Source organism: Tachypleus tridentatus, chromosome 6 (genome assembly GCF_004210375.1).
Source record: "Tachypleus tridentatus isolate NWPU-2018 chromosome 6, ASM421037v1, whole genome shotgun sequence".
In the NCBI taxonomy this organism is placed as follows: Eukaryota; Metazoa; Arthropoda; class Merostomata; order Xiphosura; family Limulidae; genus Tachypleus; species Tachypleus tridentatus.
Genome location: NC_134830.1, coordinates 157,937,326 through 157,963,707, shown reverse-complemented (window position 1 = coordinate 157,963,707; position 26,382 = coordinate 157,937,326). Strand labels below are relative to the sequence as shown.

At 34.1% G+C, this 26,382-nt stretch overlaps 2 protein-coding genes across 12 annotated transcripts in view; both read left to right on the top strand.

The window, feature by feature from the left end:
• unc-104 (kinesin family member unc-104) overlaps positions 1–26,382 on the top strand; it is a 118,509-nt gene that overhangs the window by 31,597 nt on the left and 60,530 nt on the right. For 6 of the 11 annotated variants that reach the window (XM_076509035.1, XM_076509036.1, XM_076509041.1 and 3 more), the window contains exons 1-2: positions 25,703–25,803; positions 26,145–26,288. The gene's annotated coding sequence lies outside the window, so the exon portion shown is untranslated. Of the gene's footprint in view, positions 1–8,733; positions 8,873–19,595; positions 19,679–20,153; positions 20,234–23,890; positions 24,054–25,249; positions 25,429–25,691; positions 25,804–26,144; positions 26,289–26,382 lie in introns of those variants that run through there. The other 5 variants (XM_076509038.1, XM_076509037.1, XM_076509042.1 and 2 more) reach the window with 1 other exon arrangement.
• Positions 1,158–26,297, top strand: LOC143251796 (kinesin-like protein unc-104). Its single transcript, XM_076503041.1, has 7 exons — positions 1,158–1,356; positions 19,596–19,678; positions 20,154–20,233; positions 23,891–24,053; positions 25,250–25,428; positions 25,692–25,803; positions 26,145–26,297. The coding sequence occupies exons 1-7, from the start codon at positions 1,158–1,160 to the stop codon at positions 26,295–26,297; spliced, it is 969 nt and encodes a 322-aa protein (XP_076359156.1).

Here is a 26,382-nt window from a genome sequence, read left to right as displayed (position 1 = left end):
TCAACACTGAATTTGTGGTAAAGATTGGAAAGACATGTTCTGAATGTAACAAAGTGATTTTAAAAATTGTATAATTTTTCTTCGTTCAGCGTATTATGTGCTCATAAAACATTTCAAAACAAATAAGAATAACAGCATAATTTTATAACAACATGGTGTTCTGAACAGTCCCACTGTGATGCAATATGTGTTTGCTATTATAGTGACTTGGTGCTTTGAACAGTTCTACTGTGATGCAACATGTGGTTGCTACTATAAGGCATGTGAAAGAATTTTGCAATAAACCGAGGAGGAAACTGAATATTTGTTAGTTTGATAATAAGAGATGATGAACTTATTGTTCATTATTATCTGTCTGAAAGTTGATTATATTACGCAACGTTTTATAACTTTCCAGATTTAATGTCTATTTATGATCTATTACAAAGAATAAACTATTGATAATCCTAATTCATTATGTATTTTAATTTTACCTCGTGGCATTATGCGGACCGGCATGGCCAAGTGGGTTAAGGCGTTCGACTCGTAATCTGAGGGTCGTGGGTTTTAAGCTACGTCGCACCAAACATGCTCGCCCTTTCAGTCACAGGGCGTTATAATGGGACGTCCAATCCCACTATTCGTTGGTAAAAGAGTAGCCCAAGAGTTGGCGGTGGGTGGTGATGACTAGTTGCCTTCCCTCTAGTCTTACACTGCTAAATTAGGAACGGCTGGCGCAGATAGCTCTTGAGTAGCTTTGCGCGAAATTAAAAAAACAAACAAAATAATCATTGTATTATACGCCCCTAGTGACTCAGCTGTTAGTCTAAAATCCTGTAGCGCTAAAAACCGAGATTCGATACCCGTTGGGCTTAATAATAAATGAACAAAATAAGTAAACTGTTACCATATGGGTTTTTATCAAAATGTTGCTACCAAGTAGTTATGATGATGGTAACGTTTTATTTCAGCTGACAACCACAACGCCGTTCCAATATGTTAACACCAGTTGACAGCGTGGACTGTCTATTGCTGTTTGTTCTCAACAAAATCTGTTTTTGTTTACAGCACTTGAAGGTCTTTATTGTCGATAACATGCGTGCTGGAAGATAAATATTGTTTAGAACTCGCTTGTATAAATTCTTTAGCTGTTGCTACTTGTTCAGTTTAGTTGTTCTATGGATTATGTCGACACTAAGATCCATGAATACCAACCCGCTTGGCTGCTGTCAATGGACTTGTACCGTAGCGGTTTTACTGCAGGGGTGCACATGCTCTTCTCTGCTGTATTGATCGATAGGGTGTGCAGCAGAGAAAACCTTTTTGCTGATTGGATACTTGCTACCGTGAAGTCATCAACGGTTAGTGACGTCAGGTGTAAGATGAAGCTTCCGCTCCCATAGTGGAAGACATTTTGGACTTGTCGGCTTGCAAAGGAGATATAGTTCTGGGTGTAGCCTTTTAAAACACTGAGTAAGTTTAACAGATGTTTCATCTACCCTTATACAGTTTCTTTGTGTGTATATCCATATATATCTATGTATATTGAAGTCACTAGCAAAAGTCCTGTTTCTCTCCCTTAAATACCTAAAAGCTGAGGACAATGGAGAAATTCCTTCTTGATTCGTGAACACTGATATTCTACCACAAGGAGTCCTTTTCTTTTTCTTTCATTTTATTATAAAATTTGGTATGTATATTCATAGGTTTTAGTTACCTTTGTGTGTATTTATTATTATTTATAATTTTGTACCTAAGTAAAAGCTGTTAAAAGTTAACGTTCAACTTTGATGCCGTTGGACGTGGGTGTAATTCAGTTTGATTTTTCTTTAGAATAATTTCATCAACATATTGGTTAGCTCCGTGTAGTTCCAACAGGAATGAACTGAATTAAATCTAGTCCTATTTTAAAAAGGTTTTCGATATTATTTTGTATATTCTTAACGCTTCTCAGCTTAAGGCATTTACAGGTGAGAGAAGCCGTAGTTATATAAACAACGAAGATAGCCTGAGTTGGAGATTTTAGGCAGGGAGTCCGAATAACCTTTTACTAGTGTTTATATTACGTACTTTTCGAAAACATTATGTATGGGCCCGGCATGGCCAGGTGTTCAGGGCGCTCGACTCGCAATCCGTGGATCGTGGGTTCGAATCCCCGTCACACCAAACATGCTCGCCCCTTTTAGACGTGGGAGTATTATGATTTGACGGTCAATCCTACTATTCGTTGGTAAAAGAGTGTCCTAAGAGTTGGCAGTGGGTGGTGATGACTATCTGCCTTCCTTCTAGTCTTACACTGCTAAATTAGGGACGGCTAACGCAGATAGCCCTCGTTTAGCTTTGCGCGAAATTAAAAACAACAACAAAGAAACCATTATGCATGTATGGGGTAGAAGTCAGTTGGTATTCGAGTTCAAATATGGGGACGAAACTTATTCGCTACTTACGTATGTGAGCGTATATTAGAAAGTGTCATTTTGTCAGGTTAGGCCACAATAAATGGTTTTAAATGTTCTTGGAATAGAACGATAGTTGTGTGAATGAAGCTTTTGGTCCAATGGTTGGTCTAAATATCATCATTTCGCGTTTTGACTATTATTCTCTCCTTCACTTGTAAGTTTAGAGAGTCACAACGCTAAAATTAGGAGTTTGATTTCCAGTGGTGAACAGAGATCAGATTGTCTCTTGAGTGGCAACAAACAATCAAATTCTCTCATTGAGTATCTGTACACCACTTAATTTACATAAGTATTTTGTCTTCCTGATCTTATGCTAAACTAGCTGTTGGTTGTTTTTAACACGAGACCAGATGGCGCTGGTGTATCCAACTAACCATTTAGACAATGTCAAAAGTACCTTCATTTCGTATCTCTAGGTCGGATTGAATCCCATTGTTCCTTGGTTCGTAAAATCACGCTCAAGAATTGCATTCAAATTCCACTATTCGATTAGAATAGATGGTGTTAGCGGTTGGTGCTGGTTCGTCCTTCTGGGCTATCAGTTCAGATTAGGGTCGGCAGTGTATACAACGTTTAGATAGCGTTGCTCCATTATACAAAGAAAAGGTAATTTGATCTTGATACCCGATAGTGAAATACATCAGAACTAATTATTTCAAATTCCTTTAGCTCTTAGTCGCAAAAAATCTGTTTGTTGACTTACTGTATTAACTAACATCCACGTTATCAATGTTTGTTAATGGATATAACACAATGAAGACTAGGAAATTAGAAAAATACATTTTTTTAAAAATAAACTAAAATATAAAGGACGAGTTGGTGGCAAAAAGGAGACCCAGAGCAGAAGAGACTGATATTTTATTTGTTTCGTTGAGAAATAGAACTTTTTAGGAAAATAAAATGGTTTTAAAGTGGTTTAAAAATATTAAAATAGGTATTGGGAAATAAATAATTATGAGCGTGAAACGTGAGTGTTCTAGTACCATTTATCAAAATCTGAAATATGGAAGATTTATTTTCAAATAAAGGCCTAATAATCAATACAATTTTTAGAAACTTAAGACTTGAGTTTCGCCCCCTAGTAACACAACGGTATGTCTGCGGATTTACAACGCCATAAATCGGGTTTCGATACCCGTAGTAGGTAGAGCATAAATAACCCATGGTGTGTAGCTTTGTGTTTAATTACAATAAGGCTGGAATTTCAATAGACGATGAATCTGATATTCGGATAATACATCCATTTTTTTCCATCCCCTTTGGACCAGACGTGGTTTAGTGGTCAATATGCCAGACTAGATCCTAGGATTCATTATCCGTACTTTATGGCTGAGTGCGTAATAAGAGCAAAGTTTAAATCACAGTATTCGATTAGATTTGGCAGTGGATGTTGTTGGCTAGGCCTTGTTTATCAGTTCGACATTCAGATGGCTAGCTCAGATAGCCCTTAAATAGCTTAATATGAATAACGGATCAAATATAATCCGTCTCCTTGTTTACTGTATTTACTCAGACGTGACGTGTGGTGTTAAGTTTTACCTTCTGATTATGCAGGCAAGTGAGCACCAGCTAAGGCAGGATTGAATTATAATTATTCGTTATTAGTGTGTGTGTGTGTGTGTGTTTGCTTAAGCCATTCTAATGTGCTGTAGAACAGTGTTGGAGTTTATGGATAAATTAAATTCTAACGGCAGTAAATATTGTACAAAATGTTAATCCAATTTTTTTTATACTGTCATGTCGTTAGGGGAGAGGAGTGAAAGACAAACAACAACCTCTTTGGAGTGTTGTTTTTCACTAGAAGTGGGTTTATAAAACACAAACAGATAACATTTTCAACATTTTAAATCGAGTTTTCAGTGTATCTGACTATATACAGAAACACATCAAATCATAGTGTCTGTTGGATCGGCACTTGATGTCCTGTAACTAAAGTACGTGTTTTGAAAAAAATAAATTGACGATTTACTTGATGAATTTCGAAGTAATATTATGGTTGACTTCCGTAATATTTTGTCTTTGTTTAGTAGGCTAATAGTCTACTTCTCTACTTTCAGCATGTGGGTATCGTGTTAATAATGGAGCAGAAATTGTTTATCTTAACAGCAAGGAGGTTAGTGGGTTAACTCTGATGTAGAGTTAAAAATGTAAAGTGCAGCAGGTTAACTAATATAGTGACACATTTCTTAAAAGTGCCATACTGGTATACTGTTTGTTAGATATTCAACTTTTTATTTTTTTCTTTGAATTAAAATAAAAATCGATTTTACTGAAAAAATGAGGATGGAGAAGAAAGACAAGGGCATAAAAAACCCTATTTTGTCAGTGATACGTTCAGAATAACGAAACGACGGTGTTTAGGATATTAACAAACAGTAATTTTACAATTGTCTATGATTGACAGAACTTTAAGTTTCCGAGATGAAATATTGTTTACTACTAGCTGACTACCCGTGCCAGTGCATCAGATTCGCGTGTGACGTATTAATGACGTCATATCTGCATCCTGAGAAGGGAGAAAAGTATAGTTCTCCATGATGGGAAACGGAGGCGAAACGGGAAAATTGTGATCCCTACTGCAAATCTACATGCATACAGGATAAACATTTCACGAAGTTGGGAGTTGCTCATCGCATAATAAAAACGTTTTTTCAGTATCATAAAAGCAAGAATTCTATTATAGTATAATGTTGCCAGCTGATATGATAGTTAACGTATCTAGCAATTCATCGATATTTAAAATTTCACGTATAAGTTTAGCAACGTGAAAATTCATAATTGTCTCATCTATTTTTCACTTGTGTTGGATTATTAGCGACCATCAATCAGAAGCAGGATTCTTTAATCACTTTTTTTCAACCATTATCTCTGGATAAATAATGTTTTATTGCTCAGTGATATTTTAAGTGTTATTTCGATCCATTATTAACAAAAATCAATGGTTTCGATAGCGCAAATTTTCACTAGTTTCTTGATGTTTTCTAAACTGTATGTAACATTGTTTGTTCTTTCTCTCTAGTTTACTTCATAAGATGTTCCTAAGTTCCTTGTCGACACTCCTGGTGATCGTGAAATCACTTGATACTTTTGTTCAGTTTATTTCACGTGATGTATTTCTACGTTTCTTGTCGATACTTCTGGAAATTATGACACTTTGATTTTTCGGTTTATTTCACGTGACGTGTTTCTCCATTCGTCGTCGTATTTGTCACTGGATTTTTTTTTTATCATTTTGTTAATCGAAGAAAATCTTCAAAAGATCTATTAATTCTTGAACACATTAAAATCTGTAGGTAATTGTTTAGTAGTCAATCCGTCGTTCCTTTGATTTCTGAAAATAATTGTTTACTTTTTGTTAAACATTCTAGAGTACTGTCACAATTTTAACTAATTAGTAATTAAAATCACTTAAGTATTTTCTTATTCAACCGTTTGGTGGCTAAAGTTTGATTAATATCACTTGTAGGTATTTTCTTACTCAACTTCTTGTCTGAATTATGATTAACATAACTGGTAAATAATTTGTCGTCCAATCATTTAGTTACCTAATACCACTTTGTTCTGTTCGCTATCCAACTTTGTCATGACATTGGTTGCCGTTGCACATTAGGACATTCCTTTTTCCATATCTCTTCTTGGATCCTGATTGATATTAATAGTGTGGTATCTTCTCCAGTTACTCAGTACCTTAAGCCACAGACGTTGTTGAAAAGTGGTTTTGTCCAATTTCTTAGTGCCATCGTCGCTGCCATTGTTGTTGAAAAGTGTTTTTTGTCCAATTTCTTAGTGCCATCGTCACTGCCATTGTTGTTGAAAAGTGGTTTACTTTCCATTCTCTTAGCGGCTTATCTGAATGGATTACTCATGTACATATAAAACCAGGGAGGTCAAAACCGATTGTAAAATAGTATTTTTGTACAAGTTTGGAGTATCTGCATCAAACTTTGATGATTACTGTGTTGTCGATAGTGGTGTTAAATTCAAACAAACGGAAAGTAGACTTTAGACAGTTTGCTGGGTGTGTAATTGAAGGGAGGTATTTACGATATTCATCAGCTTGACCTCTTGTTGACAATGGTTGGTTTCGCGAATTTTATAAATCGAGAAACCAGCTGATTGGGAAATAATACAAATATTCCGTGTATTAACTCTAATATATACATTGATTTTTTTAAATAATAAGATGGTGAGTTAATAAGATGGAACTTGTTTCATATTTTGCATCAAAGAACACGCATTAACGTATTCTGTACAATTATTGGTGTGAAGTGAAGGTCGTCTGTTGATACATGTGTTGTAATTCTTCACAGTTCACAGATGCTCAAATTACTGGTATGTGTTGCTACTCTTTCTCAAAGTGACAAAGAAACGTGATTATGTGTTGTATATATAGTGAACCACTCTTTGAGAATGGTTAGGAGGTTATCATTATCATTTTTAAGCGTCTCGTTTCAGTGGATAAACAGCTTGTTATGGCCAAGTTGGAGGATAATTATTATTTTGTGGGCATTAAATTATCGTCCATTCATTTTATGGTGATTCTGTACCAGGTACGATGTTTCAACTCTTGACCAGTAAGTCGACTTAAGCCAAGTCTGGCTCTTTACGTAATAGATCTACTGCAGATAGAACTGGCACAGCGTAAGATCAATAGTTTCCATGACAGTAAAACAGTTATATAGTTCTTGAAGCAGACATCTAGGCATCAGCAATTCGCGAGGCGGTCCTCCAAGGTAGAAATGTTTCCAAGAAATCCTTTACAAAATCCGCAGTTGCGATGCAGCGCTATATACCTCAAAAGAAAAATAATAATAATGAAAGAATAGTCGTTTTCTTTCGTCTACAGAGGACGCTTTTAAGCTTATATGCTTGTAGATTATTTTAATAAAATGAAACGAAGAACTTATAATACGTGATAGGAAAGCAACAAATGAGGCTTGCGAAGTGTTCTAAAAATATTTTTTCTTCAAAAGTAATTTGTATTTTTATACGTGCGAGCGAAATTAAAAATAAAACGTTCTAGAAATTTCATGAAAGTTCGTTGTTTCAAATAAGTCTTGTCTTGTAGGTTGTGAACCTTCAATTGTAAGGCAGCTTTGTAATTTAACTTTCCGAAGTACCACGTATTTTCTTATTTTATGCATAGTTCCGAAGAGACTTGTATGGTAATAAGAAAATATGTCATGATATTCTATGTTGTTATCTTTCGTTAAATGTAAAAGACAAAGATTTTAACCCCCTCCAATTTGGCACAGCGAGAAGTCTAGCTCATTGTGTGGCTTTTTAGTTAACTACAAACAGTTTTAAACATCCGAGTTATACTAAAAATACACCAATATATATCCATGAGGATATATTATTATTATTATTATTAAACAAAACGTTGTTCATGAGATGATATACCAAATTCGGTTCTTACCTTTTTTCTTACCCATGTTTCAAAACAAGTAAAAAAGCAACCATTGTTGAGAAACAAGCGATATGTTTTCTATCTCCTAAAACAACAACGACCCTATTCCTGGATACAACATTTAATAAATATACAATTTTAATAAATTTGAAGCTTTTGTCTGACTGTTTTACAGACTTGTAATGATTGAATTCTGCTAGTTCGACTCGGATGATAGCTCTGCACGTGAGGATCTTCAAGTATTTGTTGTTACGATGTGTGTTATTCAGTGTTTTATTTAAAGTGTGTGACTAGTTGGTGGAAAGGGTGGTTGTAACATAGGTGTTACGCATGTTAGAAGTAATTATTTCACACCTTGCAATTGTGGCGAAAACTGGAGAAACTTGGAAGTAATGTCATCTTGATGGTTTCTTTGAGCAAATAAAAAGTTGTTTTATGTTGTTGTTTCCAAACTTGAGATGTAGCTAACTTAATATTTCATGTATGAATAATTATGATATAATTATTGGAAAATTTCAAGTAATATACTGATTTTATTTTAAAGAGTGGTACTCATGGTTTTCTCATTTGTTTAACACAAATCACGAAAACAATTCAATTCTAAAGTTTTTTAATTCTCCTGTTTTGTCGTAAGAGTACTCGAACTGAGGTAAAAAGAGATTCTATAAGAAAATTGCATGATCACGTTTAAATAAGCGGACAAAAACACGTGATCTGAATTAAATTAGGCTGTGTAAAACGTACCATACACAATTTTATTTAATGTTCCAAACTATCCATTATATTATATATTATATTATATTGTATTGCATTATATTATATTTACAGTCTCAAATGAGTTTTGTGTGAGATAAATATTAAAACACTTTCTGTTATATTTTTCAGACGTTTTAAGACGCTTGGGCGTCTTCGGCACGAAACAAGATGTCGTCAGTTAAGGTGGCGGTTCGAGTGCGGCCTTTCAACAACCGAGAAATAGGCAAGGACTGCAAATGCATCATTTCTATGGGTGGAAATACAACATGTAAGTCTCTTACCTGAAGTGCCAGTGCTTTTAATTTATTAGTGATATGTATTAATCATTTACGTGTACTGTATTTTTGTATTTTACTACACAGCGAGTGTGTGTGATTGTTCGATCTGATTTGTTTCATGCCACAAAAACATGTTACACGCAATAAGGTGTATTTAATGTTTTTCATATGAAATGAAAATGAAAGCATAACCTGAAAAACTGTAAAATGAATAAAGTATAATTAAAATAAATTTCAAGGCAACTTTTTCATGTTATAATAATAATAATAATATATAGTACTTTTGTACAAAGTTAGGCCTTACACTGTACTTTATGAAATGTATAAATTGGCAAAGCGTAAAGTCTATTTAGGTTTAAAAAACGCGTCAGTGATTACAGTTTCAGCACTTATTTGGGCTATATTGTATCAAAAACAGTTCTGTATGTTCTTCGTGGGTTTTTCATAACAGATTAATAATTTTCATAAAATTTATTTTCTAATAACAAACTTAATTTTCGTAAATATATAGGTTTGATGATGAGCTAAATTGTCGTATTATTTTAGTTATCAGATCTCATTTATAATTTACAATAAAATGTGATTTTCAATGTTGGATTATTTGGTTTACTTTAACATATATAAATTATAATTTAAATATTGTTATAATTAGATTTTAACAAAACAGCCATAGAATTTCGGGAAAGTATCCCAGTACAAGACATTCTACGGAACTTTTTACCTTTAGGTAAAAATTACAAAAATTTCAAATAAAATATATTTAATTGTACGACGGAAAGTAGTAACGACTACATAAATATTTAATATATTGTATACAAACAAAAATTGTCATGCTTTGAATTACAGTAAGCTAAACATTGTCTTGATTAGAATTAAAAGTAGTTGTTATAGATAATGCCCTCAGAAAAATCAAAACTTAATTGGTAATAGTTTCGGAGACGCGACTGGAAAATCAAACCCTTTATTAACTAACATTATGTTCAGGTATTCTTCGAGCTTAGAAAGACGATCGAAGAAGAGAGTTTGTCTTTAGGCCAATGAATATCAGCGCCTGTAAAATGTGCTTTTCTGTGAAGCATGCAGTGCATTACCAAGTAGTTTACTGGATGGTTAGGTTGTTTGCAACGTGTGTAAATAACACTGTTGTAAACAGTTTAGCTACAGTTACAATATTTCAAGAGCTGATAAAGATAATACCTTCTGTAAGAGAAATTAAAACCCATGAAAAATTTCCCCCAAAAATAAATTCTGAAACATGTTATATTTTTTATAACGTTTTACACTAGTTAGCCTACAAATTGTTGTGGAAAGGCGTAATTGAAACAATTACATTTAAATCACTGCGAAAGTGATTCAAGTTGATTTGTTTTATAGTGCTAGCTGTTGGCCGCTTGTTGAATTACTGAGGCTTTCCCTGTTTTTGCAGTAAGACCTAAAATATTATAACATGGTGGAGTACTTTGTAACAGTTTATTAAATAACACGAGGTATTATTAATGTAGCAAGGGTGAGTCCGTTAAAAAAAACCCAAAAACTCTACTGCTATAGTATACAGTGGAATATTTAACATACAGTATGAGCCAATCTGTTAAAGAACCATATAAAACTCCACTACGGTAGTGTATGTTTCCGTGTGTGGTACTAATACTTTAGTTTTAGTTTCTAAAGGCTCTTTATCGGTGAAGCTTGAAGTATCTAGGTACTAACCGTATCAATAAAAGAACAAGTTATTGGTATCGTCTGCTACATGCTCTGACGCGATTAAAACTGTTAGTTGTATCATATTTAACAGTCTTTGCTTGCTGTAGCGACTATACACTATGTGTGTATTAAAGTGCGGCGAAACAAGAGGCTACACATATGGCTTCTTGTTTCATCTACTGGACGTTTTTAGGCCTTACGTGACGAACTGTCTCCGGACGAATGTGTACAAGTATGTTCACGTACACCAAAGTCCGGTTTTAGCGATGAGTAATCATGGATACACTGTGGCGCCAGCACGACTAGTACAGACATAAGTGGACTTGAACACTCGCACGATGCCAATGGTGGAACAACCCATATTTTATAGGGAATGCATATCGTAAGTGTCGTAGGTACGGCTTCCAATAGCTCTCCGTCTCTTACGGACGCTGCACTAGAAGACAAAGAAAGGAAAAAAACAAAACAAGACGAATATCCGTAAAGCGTTTTGATTGTGTAATTGTGATTTTTGCTGCATCTACCCACGTTATGACATTTTCTTGACGTCATGTCTCACAGGGGTTATTTGTCCAGATGTGGGTGTTATATGATGCAATAGTTTGACGTTAACTAATTACCTGTAGTATAAAAACTAAACTTAGAACTATTTCAAAATTCTCACTATGTTAATAAAACTTAAAAAATAAATAATAATACTATTATTTCTATAACAAAATACGTTTTTACGCATAACGATCTCAGACTAACAAGTTGTCTGTTCAAAATACAGTTATATGAACTGTATATACGCCATATTGCTTTAGGGTTCGAGATTTTGCTGGTTGTTACATTGATGACCCCTATACGTAACATACAGGTTAATCAAAAATTAATTGAAAATGCTATCAATATTAGAGTTAATTCCATGAAGTACCGCTGGAGTCTTTTTATTTTACTTAGAAAATAAGTGTTTTTACACTTATTTATTTACGTATTTACACATAGTGCTGTTCCATCACTTTACAACCCTAACCCCAACTAGCTTTGGGTCGGCCGGTATTTTTGGTAAGCCACAAATTTTCACATCCTGAGGGCTGCCTCAGTCGCCAACCATATGGAACGGGCATGTTCGATGAGAAGGATTTTCGAGTCGAGCGCTCCTAACGAACGGGTCATGCCAAATCCATTTAGTGTTATAACAACATAAAAGAAATCTTAATGTTTTACAATATGTGAACATCACCCGTACTGAAGGGTATTGAAATTCGAGTGTTGAGCATTCCATTGGTCTGCTTGATGAAACGTTTTAGTTTAAACATTCATTCGTTTTAACATTTTAAAGTCTTATATTTCTGGTTTCGTCCTGTTCCCAGAATTCTCGGAGTTATGTCGGTTTCAGTCAGTAAAAATCATAAACTTGTTAAACAGTTAAGTTTGTAATCTCAAATTGTTAAACTAGTTGAATAAACGTTTGCCTTACTTTTAAATTACTGTTCAAAATATTATTTAGCTGGTCAGGGTTTGATCTAGTGGTTAACGTGTCTGGAGTGCGAGTACAAAGATCCATGGTTCGCAACTCATTGCCGCACAAACACGCTTCGGGTCTGCAGGTGCGTTATATTGACGGTTAAATTCCAAGGGTCGGTCAGACAAGAATATCCAACTATAGTCGGCGATAGGTGTTTATTGTATTATGTTAAAAAGTTGAGGACGGACATGCGCATATAATCCTTGTGTAAGTTTACATTAAAGTATATTTGTTTGTTTTGGAATTTCGCGCAAAGCTACACGAGGGTTTATCTGTTCTAGCTGTCCCTAATTTAGCAGTTTAAGACTAGAGGGAAGGCAGCTAGTCATCACCACCCACCCAGCACCAACTTTTGGGCTACTCATTTTACCAACGAATAGTGGGATTGACCGTAACGTTATAACGCCCTCACGCCTGAAAGGGCGAGCATGTTTGGTGTGACAGGGATTCGAACCCGCGACCCTCGAGACGAGTGTCTTAACCACCTGGCTATGCCGAACCTGTTAAAGTATGAAAACAAATGTTATCACTCGGATAATTCTTATTGTTACTTCAGTTTAATATGTTTCACAAAGAAAGTTGACAACGAAACGAATATGGAACAGACTCATTTAAAAAAAAAACAAAACCCATCAACATTTTCCCTACTCGTGAAAACAGCGCATTCAGTGTTGCATTAAATACTCTTTTTAAATTGGTATGGCTGTAGTATTATGACAACTATAGTGACTTTCGGGCCCATGTTACGAGAAATGTGTATGTCTACAGAAACGTGAAACACTTGTCTGATTTGACGTGAAATCACTTGAAGTACGCTGTATGGTTAAATAGGACATTTATGTCTCTAGTGTTATATGTACATTTACGCAATCATTCATATGAAATCTAATGTCTTCTGGTTTGGTATGTTTCATAAATACATCGTTTGGAAAAACAAAGGATAACCGGAATTGATAAATATTTACAATACAATCACAATACTTTCTGATTTACGAACTTTGAAAATTTCTGTATCGGACAGACAAAAGAAACAGCGAAAGTACTGTTTTTCTAACCATTTTGTTTCACTTAACATTCAGATTATATGAGACTCTTGTTCTATGGTAAATGGTGTTATAAGGATTAGATATGTCAAGTTAAAAGTCGCATTTTTTTTTCGAATTTTTATTTGTTCAACCTTGTTTCGGTGGAACTTTAGGCAGAGCAAACAGGATAAGTTTGAGTATTTTAATGAACTGCAAGTGTCTGTTGATTAAAATAAGGGACAACGTTTCGGACACTGTATGAAGGAAACCCGAAACGTCGTCTCATTTTCATTCAACATAAATTTTCAGTCCATTAATGTATTCAAACTTCAACATTGTATCGTGTAACCGCACCACCAAATATATTCGCCCTTTCAGCTGTGTGGGTGTTATGAGATGATGGTAAATCCTCCTATTTTTGGTTTAAAAAAAAATAGCCCAAGTAGCTAAATCAGAGACGGTTAACGCAGATAGCCCTCGTGTAGTTTTGCTCGAAATTCAAAATAGACCAACATCGGATACTTTGAATTAACTTATTAATACATTTCAACTGGCCCCGGCATGGCCAGGTGGGTTAAGGCATTCGAATCGTAATCCGAGGGTCGCGGGTTTGAATCCCCGTCGCCCCAAACATGCTCGCCTTTTCAGCCGTGAGGGCGTTATAACGTGACGGTCAATACCACTATTTGTTGGTAAAATAGTACCCCAAGAGTTGGCGGTGGGTGGTGATGACTAGCTGCCTTCCCTCCAATCTTACACTGCTAAAGTAGGGACGGCTAGCGCAGATAGCTTTGCGCGAAATTAAAAACAAAACAAAAACATTTCAACTGATATCCACGTTCGTGTTTATTTTCAAACCTTCCCAAGGTTCTTTTCGTTCTTGTAATATTTCGTCAGTAATTTTAGCTAAGCCTACTTGGAGTATATTAAAATTCGTTGACAACAGACGATGTGTGTGTGTGTGTGTATGTATGTTGATAGAATATTTTGGTTCCAGTATGCTGGTACACTCAGCGTAGACATATAGCTGTAATCGTTGACTCTACAACTGCATCTGTTTCGAATGGTTAAAACGCCATATTGTGATGACGGTTACAACCCCGAAATTATTTGGTTGACTGCTTTCATTTTCATAAATTATAATTGGGGAAAATATTTATTCAACAAGTATAATATTGGTGGGGTTCTCATTTGTCCCACATACATGTTTTTCCAAGAGACACCAAAATCGTAGATACGTCGTGTTTTTTCTTTAAAGATTTTTCGAACAAATAATCGCACAGTAACTCGAACTTTAAATTACAAGATTGTGAAATAAGTGAATTACACTTTTTACGTCATGAAGAAAGAGGAGAAAAGAACAAAAAAAGTGGTTATTTCGAAATATTGAAGCTCACAAAATGGCGTGATGGTACAAAAAAAAAACACACAGACATGCGTGTCTATGGATGTCTGAATCAATCCGCCATAATATATATATTGGTTATTGAGAAAATTGATCGAGTCCTGACGACGCTTTCTTACTGACTATCATTTCTCTTACGTCAGATTGTTTTTGTCAAAAAGAACTTTCACGAATATAATAATTTTGTTCGACGGGGGTGACTTGGATCAAAATGTATAGATTTATAGAATGTTTCTACATTGAATTTTTAGTTCAATCTTTATATTGGACTTCCGGAGTGGACGAGTTACACCTACTTAACTAAAACTCGCAGAACTCTCCTTCGTTTTCCTTACGTATTTTTAATGTTTCTTGACCCTTTGTATAGTATCATTAATTATGAGGCAGGCGTGGTCTAGTGGCTAGCATGACCAGACAGACTGATATCCGATGATTTATGGTTCGCGTTCCGTTGTCGCGAAAGCGTGCTCCGCACTTTGAAAACACGGATAACGTTCAGACTTCCACTATTAGATCATACGACAATAGCCCGATAACTGGCCGGGGTGCTTTTCCTGTCACGTGTTAATTTAAAATTATGCAAGGCCATGCGCATGTAGAACGTTTAAATTTGAGCGAAAATTTTATAGGAACCAGTTGAATAAAAACGACGTTAATCTTCATTCTATAATGTACAAAAAGACACACACGCACTTGCAAACGTGAAATATTGTAACTGTACTGAAAGCGACATTCTATTGATTCATTCATTGGCTCATTCAGAACCTCTCTGGGAGGCTAACTAGTTCACTCTGGTTTTGTACATTTCCCTGAGAAGTAGTTGTCTAAAGGCAAAACTTAATTAAGCTGAGGAAAATTTAATAGTACCAACTCGTCATTTGTCATGGCACGAGTTCGATGACACTTCCCCCTGGTGTCAAGGCTATTTTAATGCGCCAGTTCGCGTGTCTGTTGCACCAAAATATTACTAACACTATGGTTGTTTGCTTTTTATTAAGCAGAAATCTATACAGTGGGCTATTTGCGCTCTGCCCACCACGGTTATCAAAACCCGGTTTTTAGCGACTAGCAGAAAGCTTCTGCTTGAAATGTTCCCGATAAGTGATGTTTTCTTTTTTGTTGATGGACAAACCTATAGTACCAATAGACGGCATATTTTGGGAAAACCTTGAAATTCTGTTCTCAGGGCCCTATCTCGATTGGCCTTTATTGTTAGTACAGTGGGATAGCGGTAAGTTTGCGGAATCCCAACGTTAAAATTTGGGGCTCGATTCCCCGCGGTGAACACTGTAGATATTCCATTGTAGTTTTGCTTTAAGACAAACAATGTAAGATGATAATAGCTAGTGTTTTCTGACACGTACTTAGCTACATTTGTCATTTTGTAAACCAGCCAAAAAGAATAAATAAATCTGATTCTGTTGATTTCTTGAATAAATTTCAAACAAGCTTCTTTTTAGCTATTTGTTAACACGTTTATGTTTGAGAATTCGGTTTATTTTATTATTATTTTTAAAATAATTGTTTCATTTGTTTCGATTTTCAGCATTATTAGAATTAACACAACTCATATAATTTAAGTTTTTGTAGTTCTGTTAATTTATATTTATATTATATTATATTTATTTAAATATTCTTCCTTTAGAAACAACCTGGCATGGCCAGGTGGTTAAGGCACTCTACTCGTAATCCGAGGGTTGTGGGTTCGAATCACTTTCGCGTCGAACATGCTCGCTCTTTCAGCCGTGGGGGCGTTATAATTTGACGAGCAATCCCACTATTCATTGGTAAATGAGTAGCCCAAAAGTTGGCGGTGGGTGGTGATGACTAGCTGTCTCCCTCTAGTTTTACACTGTTAAATTAGGGACGGATAGCGCAGATGGTCCTCGTATAACTTTGCGCGAAATTCAAAACAAACCAGACCTTCCGAAAGTGGCTCGGCGGAAGATTGGAGGCTTATAATGCCAAAATTCAGAGTCCATTTCTTGCGTTTAGAACAGCGCATGTAAATAACCTATTTTGAAGTTTCGTATTTAAACAGAAACAAATTCATCTAAGCAAGGTATTCGCATGGTCATAAAGTCGTAAAAAAAACAGTTAAGAAGAAAAAATAATGTTATCAAATATCAAAATAACTTGTAAGAAAACCCAGCCAATTCAGAGAAAAACAAAGTGTGAAGTGTACGTGGGATCCGTCTATATTTTATCTGTTTGTTTATATTCCTGTCATTTCGTGTTGTATATACACCAATTTTATTTTTACGTACATATTTTTTATACCTAAACTTTTTGCCTCTTTTTCATTTTTCATGAGCCTTGGTGGTTAGGGGACGCTTGACCTGCAAGTAGAGGGTTGTAGATTTGTATCCCTGTCATCAAACCTGCTCGCCTTTTCAGCCGTGAGGGTCGTTATAATGTACCGGTCAATCCCACTATTTGTTGGGAAAAGAGTAGCCCAAGAGTTGGCAGTGGGTGGTGTTGATTAGCTGTCTTCCCTCTAGTCTGTAATTGCTAAATTAGACAGCTAGCGCAGATAGTTCTTGTGTAGCTTTGCGATAAATTCAAAACAAATCAAAACACTTATTTCTCAGGTTCGTGATATCGGCTTAACGGTATTTCATTTATAGGTATCACGTGACTATCGTTAGCCATGTCTCACCTTTCTTCTGTTTTTGCCCCTCCCTCCACCCGATGTACAGTTTGTTCACATGATCTATCGCCCAAAAGAAATATTTCATTTCAAAGCATTGAGATGTACGAATACTAGAATTTTCCTTCAGTTATTATTTCTTTTATTCTGCAACAGAATAATGTTTTCGGCTTAATATTTCTCTTGTTGTGTTGGTTACAGACGCAATTTAAGAACTGAAGTCAAATAAATAAAACAATTGTTTTTATTTCCTTTGCACGAGGACTGAATTGCGTTATCAAATATTTCCGCCATTCTTCCATGGCTGAAGAAAGGTTTATGCTATTTTTCCTTTTCCGTTCTAACAGCATTAAGCGATACTTACCTTTCGTGGTATTACCACACTAGGCCTTGTTTTTCTTCACTGTAAAGCAGAGCACGAATTGCGTCTGCTAATCTAACTTTCTCTCCATGGTGCATCTGTCGTCATGGTAACAGCACTTCTACAGCATACTCAGTCTAGTTGCGTGTTGCTAACCTATTGATTTCTTCCCCTCTCTTTTGTTCCTTTTACGTGCTTTTAAGTTATTAAAGATAATTCTAAAAAGGTGTTTGAGTGTATTAAATTACTTAATTTACGTAATAAAAGAAACTTTTTTGTCTTCAAAATAGCATAGAGTTTTGGCTTTAAAGAATCATGACACCAGTAAAGTTACAGACCGAGGCTGAAGTGACACATTAAACACTGACACCAGTAAAGTTATCAAACAACATTATTAAAATAATTGTACAACAAAATTAGTCATTTCAAGCTAAAAATAGGCTAAACTTATTTAAACCAAAGCCATATATGTAAAGTATACTTTCAAATAGTATTAATTTGATCTAAGTGTGTGTATTATTTTTTCTAGCCTTGTATGGCCAGGTGATTAGAGCACTTGACTCATAATCTAAGGGTCATGGTTTTGAATCCACATCCCACCCTTTCAGCCATGAGGGGCATTGCAATGTAAAGGTCAATCCCACTATTCACTGGTAAAAGGGGGGGCCCAAGAGTTGTTAGTGGGTGGTGCTGACTTAGCTTCACTTTTAGTTTTTCATTGTTATAGAAGGCTAGCACTGATAATGCTCATGTAACTTTGTTTAAATTTCTAACCTGAACCAGTTATTCTATCAACAATGTTTGCATGTATTTTGTTATATACTTGAGCCCATTGTTTAGTCATTTTAAATCTGTTGTTACCAAATATGAAACAGACATGTGATTTATATGTGTGTGCTGACTTGTATAAGTAGTGTATCATTAATGTGTTAAAAATAACTTAATAATTAATTTTTAATTAGTATAATACACTGAACCAAGACATGCCTATGATAGTTGAAAATATTATGCAAATATTTGGGGATTTCAGCCAAAGGAGGGCTAAAAAAGGAACTCGTATATTTTACATCTTATAGTGAAAGATGTTTTTACATTTTGAATTTTGCTGCTCTTTGTTATCAGAAGTTTTTGTTCCCTTTTGGAAAAAAAAAACAGCAGTTCAAAGACATCATATAATGAATATTTTAAATCTGAAAACCAGGATTTAGTTTTTGGTCTTGTGTATTTTGTCACATTTCTTTTCAAAAACCCATTGGATCCTGGGATTTGCCTTGAAGACGTGCTAACATTTTGTAAAGTAGATGCATGACTCAAAAGAAATGTGATAAATCATATAACATATGTTTTAATTTTCTGCCTCTATTAGTGAATAGTTTTTCAGTATTTTATATCTTTTTCACCACTCATCTTTGAGGGATGTTCATTATTCTTTTATTACACATTCACTTCAGATTCTGATGTTAAACACATCTACAAATGTACAGCTTGAAATTAAATACTAAATATAAATCTCTCTTCGGTTGACTGTCTAATGGCCAACCACATGGTAATGTTAAAAATTGTGGCCAACCTTTTGAAAGTGCACGAAGTGACTTGAAAATAGTGTTTATTCACAAATATTCATGTTGATAATGACTTTGTGGTGCTAGGTAAAAGCAACGTAGTTTCAAATGATACGCTTTGATTTCTGTTTTTCTGATTATTTGTAACTCTGAGTAAACAGCTGTATTATTTGAGACTCCTGATAAGTTGTTAAGGGGTAATGAAGAAATATTGTAAGGTTTCTATACATAACTGTATTTTTTAACAGATGTTCAACTGATGTGTTAAACCATTTCCAAGCTTAAATTCTTGTTTTAATTTTGAAGCACATTTAAGGAGGGTACCAAGAGATGTGTTCTCTGAAAACAATACCCTGTGTGAACCATGATTTCATGACAATATATGACCTGTTGTTTTGCAGATTCAAACAGTAAGGTAAGCCTGCAGTAGTTATCAACAAAACATGAAATAAAATTAATACATTAACCAAATTAAATGTCATTATTTTGTTTATTTTAGGTATTATAAATCCCAAAGTTCCTCAAGGAACTAAAGATTCCACAAAAAGTTTTAACTTTGACTATTCCTATTGGTCACATGATGTAAGTAGCTTTCAGTTTTGTGCTAATAGCAATTTTGATATGTTTAATGTAGTCCTTTTATTTCACTAAATGTAAGAACAGTTTCTAATATGAAAGAAAATACTGTCTTGATGAGAGATGAGTTTTAATGTTTAAAAATGCTTTTCTGTAATAAGACAAAGCATGGTTATTGTTTAAAAGTCTCTAATACTAATTTTAAAAAGTTCTGTTAGACTGCTAATCTTTAGTCAAGGTAGTTTGTTTAAATATAATGTGAAAGGTAGTATTTTATTTTTACGGTCAGTTAAGTACTAACCTTACAAACATTCAAACAAAAAATTTGACAGTTTGAGGATGCGAGTTGCAACGTGTTACTCTGCTTTGTATAATATGATGAGTTACAGTGAATATAGCTCTATTTGAAATATAAATGTGTAATTTAGAAAATACTTGTTCAGTTTAAAAATACAACAAAGAGTTTTATTTCTGCTTTCAGTCCCAAGACCCAAATTTTGCTACACAAGAACATGTTTACAGAGACATTGGAGAAGATATGTTGGATCATTCTTTTGAAGGGTAAGAAAACCTTTACTACTTTTAATGGCCTTTAAGAATCCCAAGTTTTAAATAGCCTACAACATAAAGTTCTTCAGGTGTTATCTGTGCAAAGATAATTTTCTGTTAGGGAATTTATAATGAATTAAAAAAGCAAATGCTGGATTGAGTTAATAAAATAATGTTTCAGAATTGATTATATATGTGCAGAAAGATAAAAAAAAACATTTACATATTTCAGGGGTTAAATGAATATTTATTCTAAATAATCCAATCACTTGAATAGCAGAATATCTTGTAAGTATTTCTGATATAATTAAATGATTTACCAAACACAGTTAACCTACTGATAACCAGTCTTCACTTTTTAGAATTAACAGAACTCTTACATCTTTTAGATGACTATTACACTTTATATGCCATTTTCATATCAGAACTATTCAGTGTCTAAGAAAGCCAGATTTGCCATTACCGTTAGTACGTCTATATTTCAGAATGTTGAGGTATGATCGAGCAAAAACTTCTAAAACAAATCTTTTAAAAACCTACATATATATATCTTAGGGAATTTCAGTAAAACAAACTAAATATTATTTTACTCTTTACCTGTAAGGTATTAATTTTATATTACTTGTTTTATTGAAAAATGTAACTTGTAACTTAGCCTAACTCTCAATTAAGCCTAAGTGATATAAGTTTTTGTTTTCTTAAAAATGTGCATGTATGTGTGGAACAGTGGTTAAAATTACTATTTACTACTATGAGGTGTAATTTTGTTTTATAGTCTTTATATTTGGATGTGTTGATATGAAGCAGTTAAGATTGTCAGTGTTAGCTATTCACCACTCGTGCTGAAAAAAATTTTTTTCACTTTACCTTTGCTGACTTAAAAATACCAGGATTACACTTTTTTATCATTATTTCTTGGTTGCAAATAATAGTTAAAACAATAATAGACATAATTACATGTTCCACCTGAGTTCACAAATCTGATTGTGTTTTTTAGTTGTGAAGTGTTAAACCACAATAAATTTTTAACCACTAATTTCAGTCCTGCAGCTTAGGATGATTACTGTTGTTTGAGAGTATATTTGTATAAAACAATGTATAAAATTTGGTTGTATTTTGTTAATAATTTTCATTGAGGATTTGTACATAAATACTATTTTAAAATTATTCTCTAGCTAAAGTTCCAACAAAAAAAACTGTTGTCCCAAATTGTAGGTTGCAGTTGAGACCTTTTAAAAATTTGTAAAATGGTTAAGGCTGATCTCTGAATATGATCATTTTTCATAGAATGTTGTAATGTGATCCCTGACTGTGCTCAGTTTTATTTTACTAGGTGTAGACTGATGTCTGAGAGCAATCAGTTTTGTTTTACAAAATATGGACTGATCTCTGAGAGCAATCAGTTTTGTTTTACAAAATGTGGACTGATCTCTGAGAGCAGTCAGTTTTGTTTTACAAAATGTGGACTGATCTCTGAGAGCAGTCAGTTTTGTTTTACAAAATGTGGACTGATCTCTGAGAGCAGTCAGTTTTGTTTTACAAAATGTGGACTGATCTCTGAGAGTACTCAGTTTTGTTTTACAAAATGTGGACTGATCTCTGAGAGTACTCAGTTTTGTTTTACAAAATGTGGACTGATCTCTGAGAGTACTCAGTTTTGTTTTACAAAATGTGGACTGATCTCTGAGAGCAGTCAGTTTTGTTTTACAAAATGTGGACTGATCTCTGAGAGCAGTCAGTTTTGTTTTACAAAATGTGGACTGATCTCCGAGAGCAGTCAGTTTTGTTTTACAAAATGTGGACTGATCTCCGAGAGCAGTCAGTTTTGTTTTACAAAATGTGGACTGATCTCCGAGAGCAGTCAGTTTTGTTTTACAAAATGTGGACTGATCTCCGAGAGCAGTCAGTTTTGTTTTACAAAATGTGGACTGATCTCCGAGAGCAGTCAGTTTTGTTTTACAAAATGTGGACTGATCTCTGAGAGCAGTCAGTTTTGTTTTACAAAATGCGGACTGATCTCTGAGAGCAGTCAGTTTTGTTTTACAAAATGCGGACTGATCTCTGAGAGCAGTCAGTTTTGTTTTACAAAATGCGGACTGATCTCTGAGAGCAGTCAGTTTTGTTTTACAAAATGCGGACTGATCTCTGAGAGCAGTCAGTTTTGTTTTACAAAATGCGGACTGATCTCTGAGAGCAGTCAGTTTTGTTTTACAAAATGCGGACTGATCTCTGAGAGCAGTCAGTTTTGTTTTCAGCCACACTTACATTCACACTACTATTTGTTTTACAGTCTAGACAGCCTTAGGTATTATGGTGTGATGTTTGTAGGTGTTTCTTCTACATATAAAATTATATATATATATCAAATCGCTACAGCTAGTGGAAAGTAAAACAGGATGCTGTTCAAGTCTTTTCTTTCTTAGTGTAAATATACTTTTGAGGCTATCCAACATTTCAGCCATTAATCAGTTAGGTTTTTTTTTTTCATGTGGATCTGGTATGACTTCAAATACAATATTTGATTGTTCATATTGAATAATCTAAAACTTCAGTTTTCAGCCTGTCATGGTATTGATTTTGTTATTCTATATGGACAAATGTGCAACATATTCCAAACGTGATTTTACACACAATGGGTCAAAAGTTTACTTGTGTTTCAATTGTGAACAAACAAACAAGTGTCTACAGTTATGCACTAGGTTTGTAGATTGGTTTTAACCATTGCTGTTATCTTATAGTGAGATTATGCTGTGAACATAGACTAATTAACTTTTGGTTTATTTTGAATCATTTTTCTCTGGTATGTAATGGTAACCAACTTGAATCATAATATTTGATATCATGGTAAGCAACTTGTATCATTAACAATAACCAGTCTGAATCGTCTTTCATAGTGCTTGGTGGTAACCAACCTAAATCATTTTTCTTGGTAGTTGATGGTAACCAACCTGAATAGTCTGTCTTGGTGGTTGATGGTAACCAACCCTCGTGGTTGGATAGTCTGCTAACCAACCCGGATCGACTGTCTTGGTGGTTGATGCTAACCAACCCGGATCGTCTCTTGGTGGTTGATGCTAACCAACCCGGATCGTCTTCTCGGTGGTTGATGCTAACCAACATGGATAGTCTTTCTCGGTGGTTGATGGTAACCAACCTGGATAGTCTGTCTCGGTGGTTGGTGGTAACCAACCCGGATAGTCTGTCTCGGTGGTTGGTGGTAACCAACCCGGATCGTCTTTTTCGGTGGTTATCACTATAAGAAGTTATTTCATTCCTGTGGCTTTAAAGGATGAATGTTTAAACCAATAAATTTATTTTATTAGTTGTATATCTTGAGATATTTAATTAATGAAACTCGTACAACATTTAAACCACAGTTGCTTAGTATTGCAAAAACAAAGCTACTTTACCACCTATTTTGGTCAGAGTCAGCCTGGTGATGGCCAGAACAAATGTATCTGAAAAATGTAGGAAATACCCCTGTTTTTCTAGTAATGAATTATGGAAGTTTAAATGGTATATTTTTTTTTATCAATAAATTTTTGTTCATGTATTACTTGGTATTTCTGTAAATGACACTTATTTTACAGTTGAGGAATTGGATATATTTTTTTTTAATTTTGTAATCCAGTATGTGCTCTATATACTGCATATATAATCTTTTTTCAGGTACAATGTATGCATATTTGCATATGGCCAAACAGGAGCTGGAAAAAGCTTTACCATGATGGGTAAACAGGAAGAAGGACAAGAAGGAATAATCCCTCACATCTGTAAAGATTTATTCAACAGAATAAAAAATTCAGATGAAGACATGATGTATTCTGTGGAAGTAAGTGTTAGAATCTACAAAAATAGCTGGTTTGTGATGTTAAAATACTAAGTCCATAATTTTGTATAAACTAGGAACCCAAATTAGTAATATTGACAAGCTAGAATATTAAATAAGAATCTGTTATCTTTTTATTTTGCTAAGATATGACTTGTGTACTGAATTAAACATGGTGGCCCCATTAAACTCTTTTCATTTTTTTAAATAGTCCCTTATATACTCTTATTACAGTATGTGACGTGAATAACCAATCAACAGCTTAGAATGTTTTCAGAGTGGTTTTCTCAGTGTGGTAGGTTGTGTCATTGATCTGTTCAAAGTTTTATACTTTTTAAAATCTAAATAATCTTGATTACTAAGTTTAATAAATTGTAATGGAATTCTATGATATCATTGTAATTACTCTATACATATATAGGTATGTAATGTTAGCTTGGTGTTATTGGAAGGTTAGTATAGTAAATATATATGTAAATACATAGCATTAAGAGACTTGAGCCACTTAGACTAATCATTTGTATTTTTGTGTTATAATATGTAGTATTTCTATCACAGAAAAAACATAATTTATATTTCCTAATTTTTTTATGACGGTTACGAGGTTGGTCAGTTGACAGACTCCACATAGTTAGAGTATAGAAAATAACATAAAATATAAAATCTTACTGAAAACAAATGTTTGAAATGTAATTAGAAGGTTTTATAGATTATACAAATAATACTTAAAATTATTTAAAAGAAGAATAGTTTTTAGTCGTAACATGAAATCACTTGGACTAATGATAAGAAAGACAATTTTTACAAAAGATCTTAAGTAAAAATATTTCATTTAAAAAAGTGTGATTTTTTTTTTGTTCAAACGACTTGCAATCTTTACTAAAATTCTACCAAATTTTGTGAAGATACACATGATGTATCAAAAGTTATGGTACAATTACTTAACGTGTATATTAAACCGAGCCCCTCAGAAGAAAGTTAATACATAACTACTAACTGCATGTGATTTTAAAAAAGTTTGTATTGATTATAAAATTTAAAAAATACCAAAAAAGAGTCTTTACCTTTATTTAAACCTTGTTGATTTTCTTTAAAATTTCTGTTCAAAAGTTTTTCAGTTGCTTAATCTTAGAGATTTATGCAAGTAGCTTTGATTTGAAAATTTTGAGAATAATTATTTTTTTGTTTCACCTATATAGGTTAGTTATATGGAAATATACTGTGAACGTGTCCGAGACCTGCTTAATCCAAAAAATAAAAATAATTTGAGAGTAAGGGAACATCCTGCTCTTGGACCTTACGTTGAAGATCTTTCCAAACTTGCTGTTACATCTTATGATGATATTAATCAACTCATGGATGAAGGCAACAAAGCTAGGTAAACTGTTTTATTGTCTGTTGTGCTCTAAAGTGTATAAAATTAAGCCTACTTTTACTTATTCTGAGAATGTGTTTAGAATAATTTTTTAACTTTGACCCCAGGATTTAAGAAACCAACACTTGTTAACAGTTATGGAAAGTAAAAACTTGAGTTAGAGAAGTGTAATTTTTATATAAAAATAATCCCTTTATTATAAAATTGAATCATGACTGAGATGAGGAGAATTTTGTAACTTTATTTTTTATCCTTCCAAAAAACAGAACTGTAGCAGCTACAAACATGAATGAAACCAGTAGTCGCTCACATGCAGTTTTCACAATCATTTTCACACAGAGAAGACAGGACAAAGGCACAGGATTGGTTGCAGAAAAGGTAATTTACCTCTGGTATCAAACAAAAGATTTCTTGAACTTTTATAACTATTTAATAATGTAGGATTTGTGAGTAGCACACTACTGGATCAGGTCATGATGTTGTTTATAAATCTGGTAGAGACAGAAACCTAGATTCTTGTATAAGAATATTTCTCTCTCAGATCTTGTACTTCAACCTTGATTTCGATTCAGAGTAAACTCTTGTTTCTCTGTAAATATCAATTATAGCATGGTAGATATTCTGATACATTGATTAATTGAAAGCTTAGGGTTGTTATTGATGCTTTGCTGTTGTCTTCGGTTCTACTGCTTGTCGTATTAAACAGCTTTATATTTTAGGTCAGCAAAATTAGCCTTGTTGACTTGGCAGGAAGTGAACGTGCAGATTCTACAGGCGCACAAGGTACAAGGTTAAAAGAAGGAGCAAACATAAACAAATCATTAACTACCTTGGGAAAAGTAATCTCTGGATTGGCTGAAGTTGTAAGTTGATACCACTTTGTTAAGTATGGTAACTTAAAGGTTGATGCAAAAACAAATGTAATATATTAAAACAGCTTTTCACTCCTTTTAATGT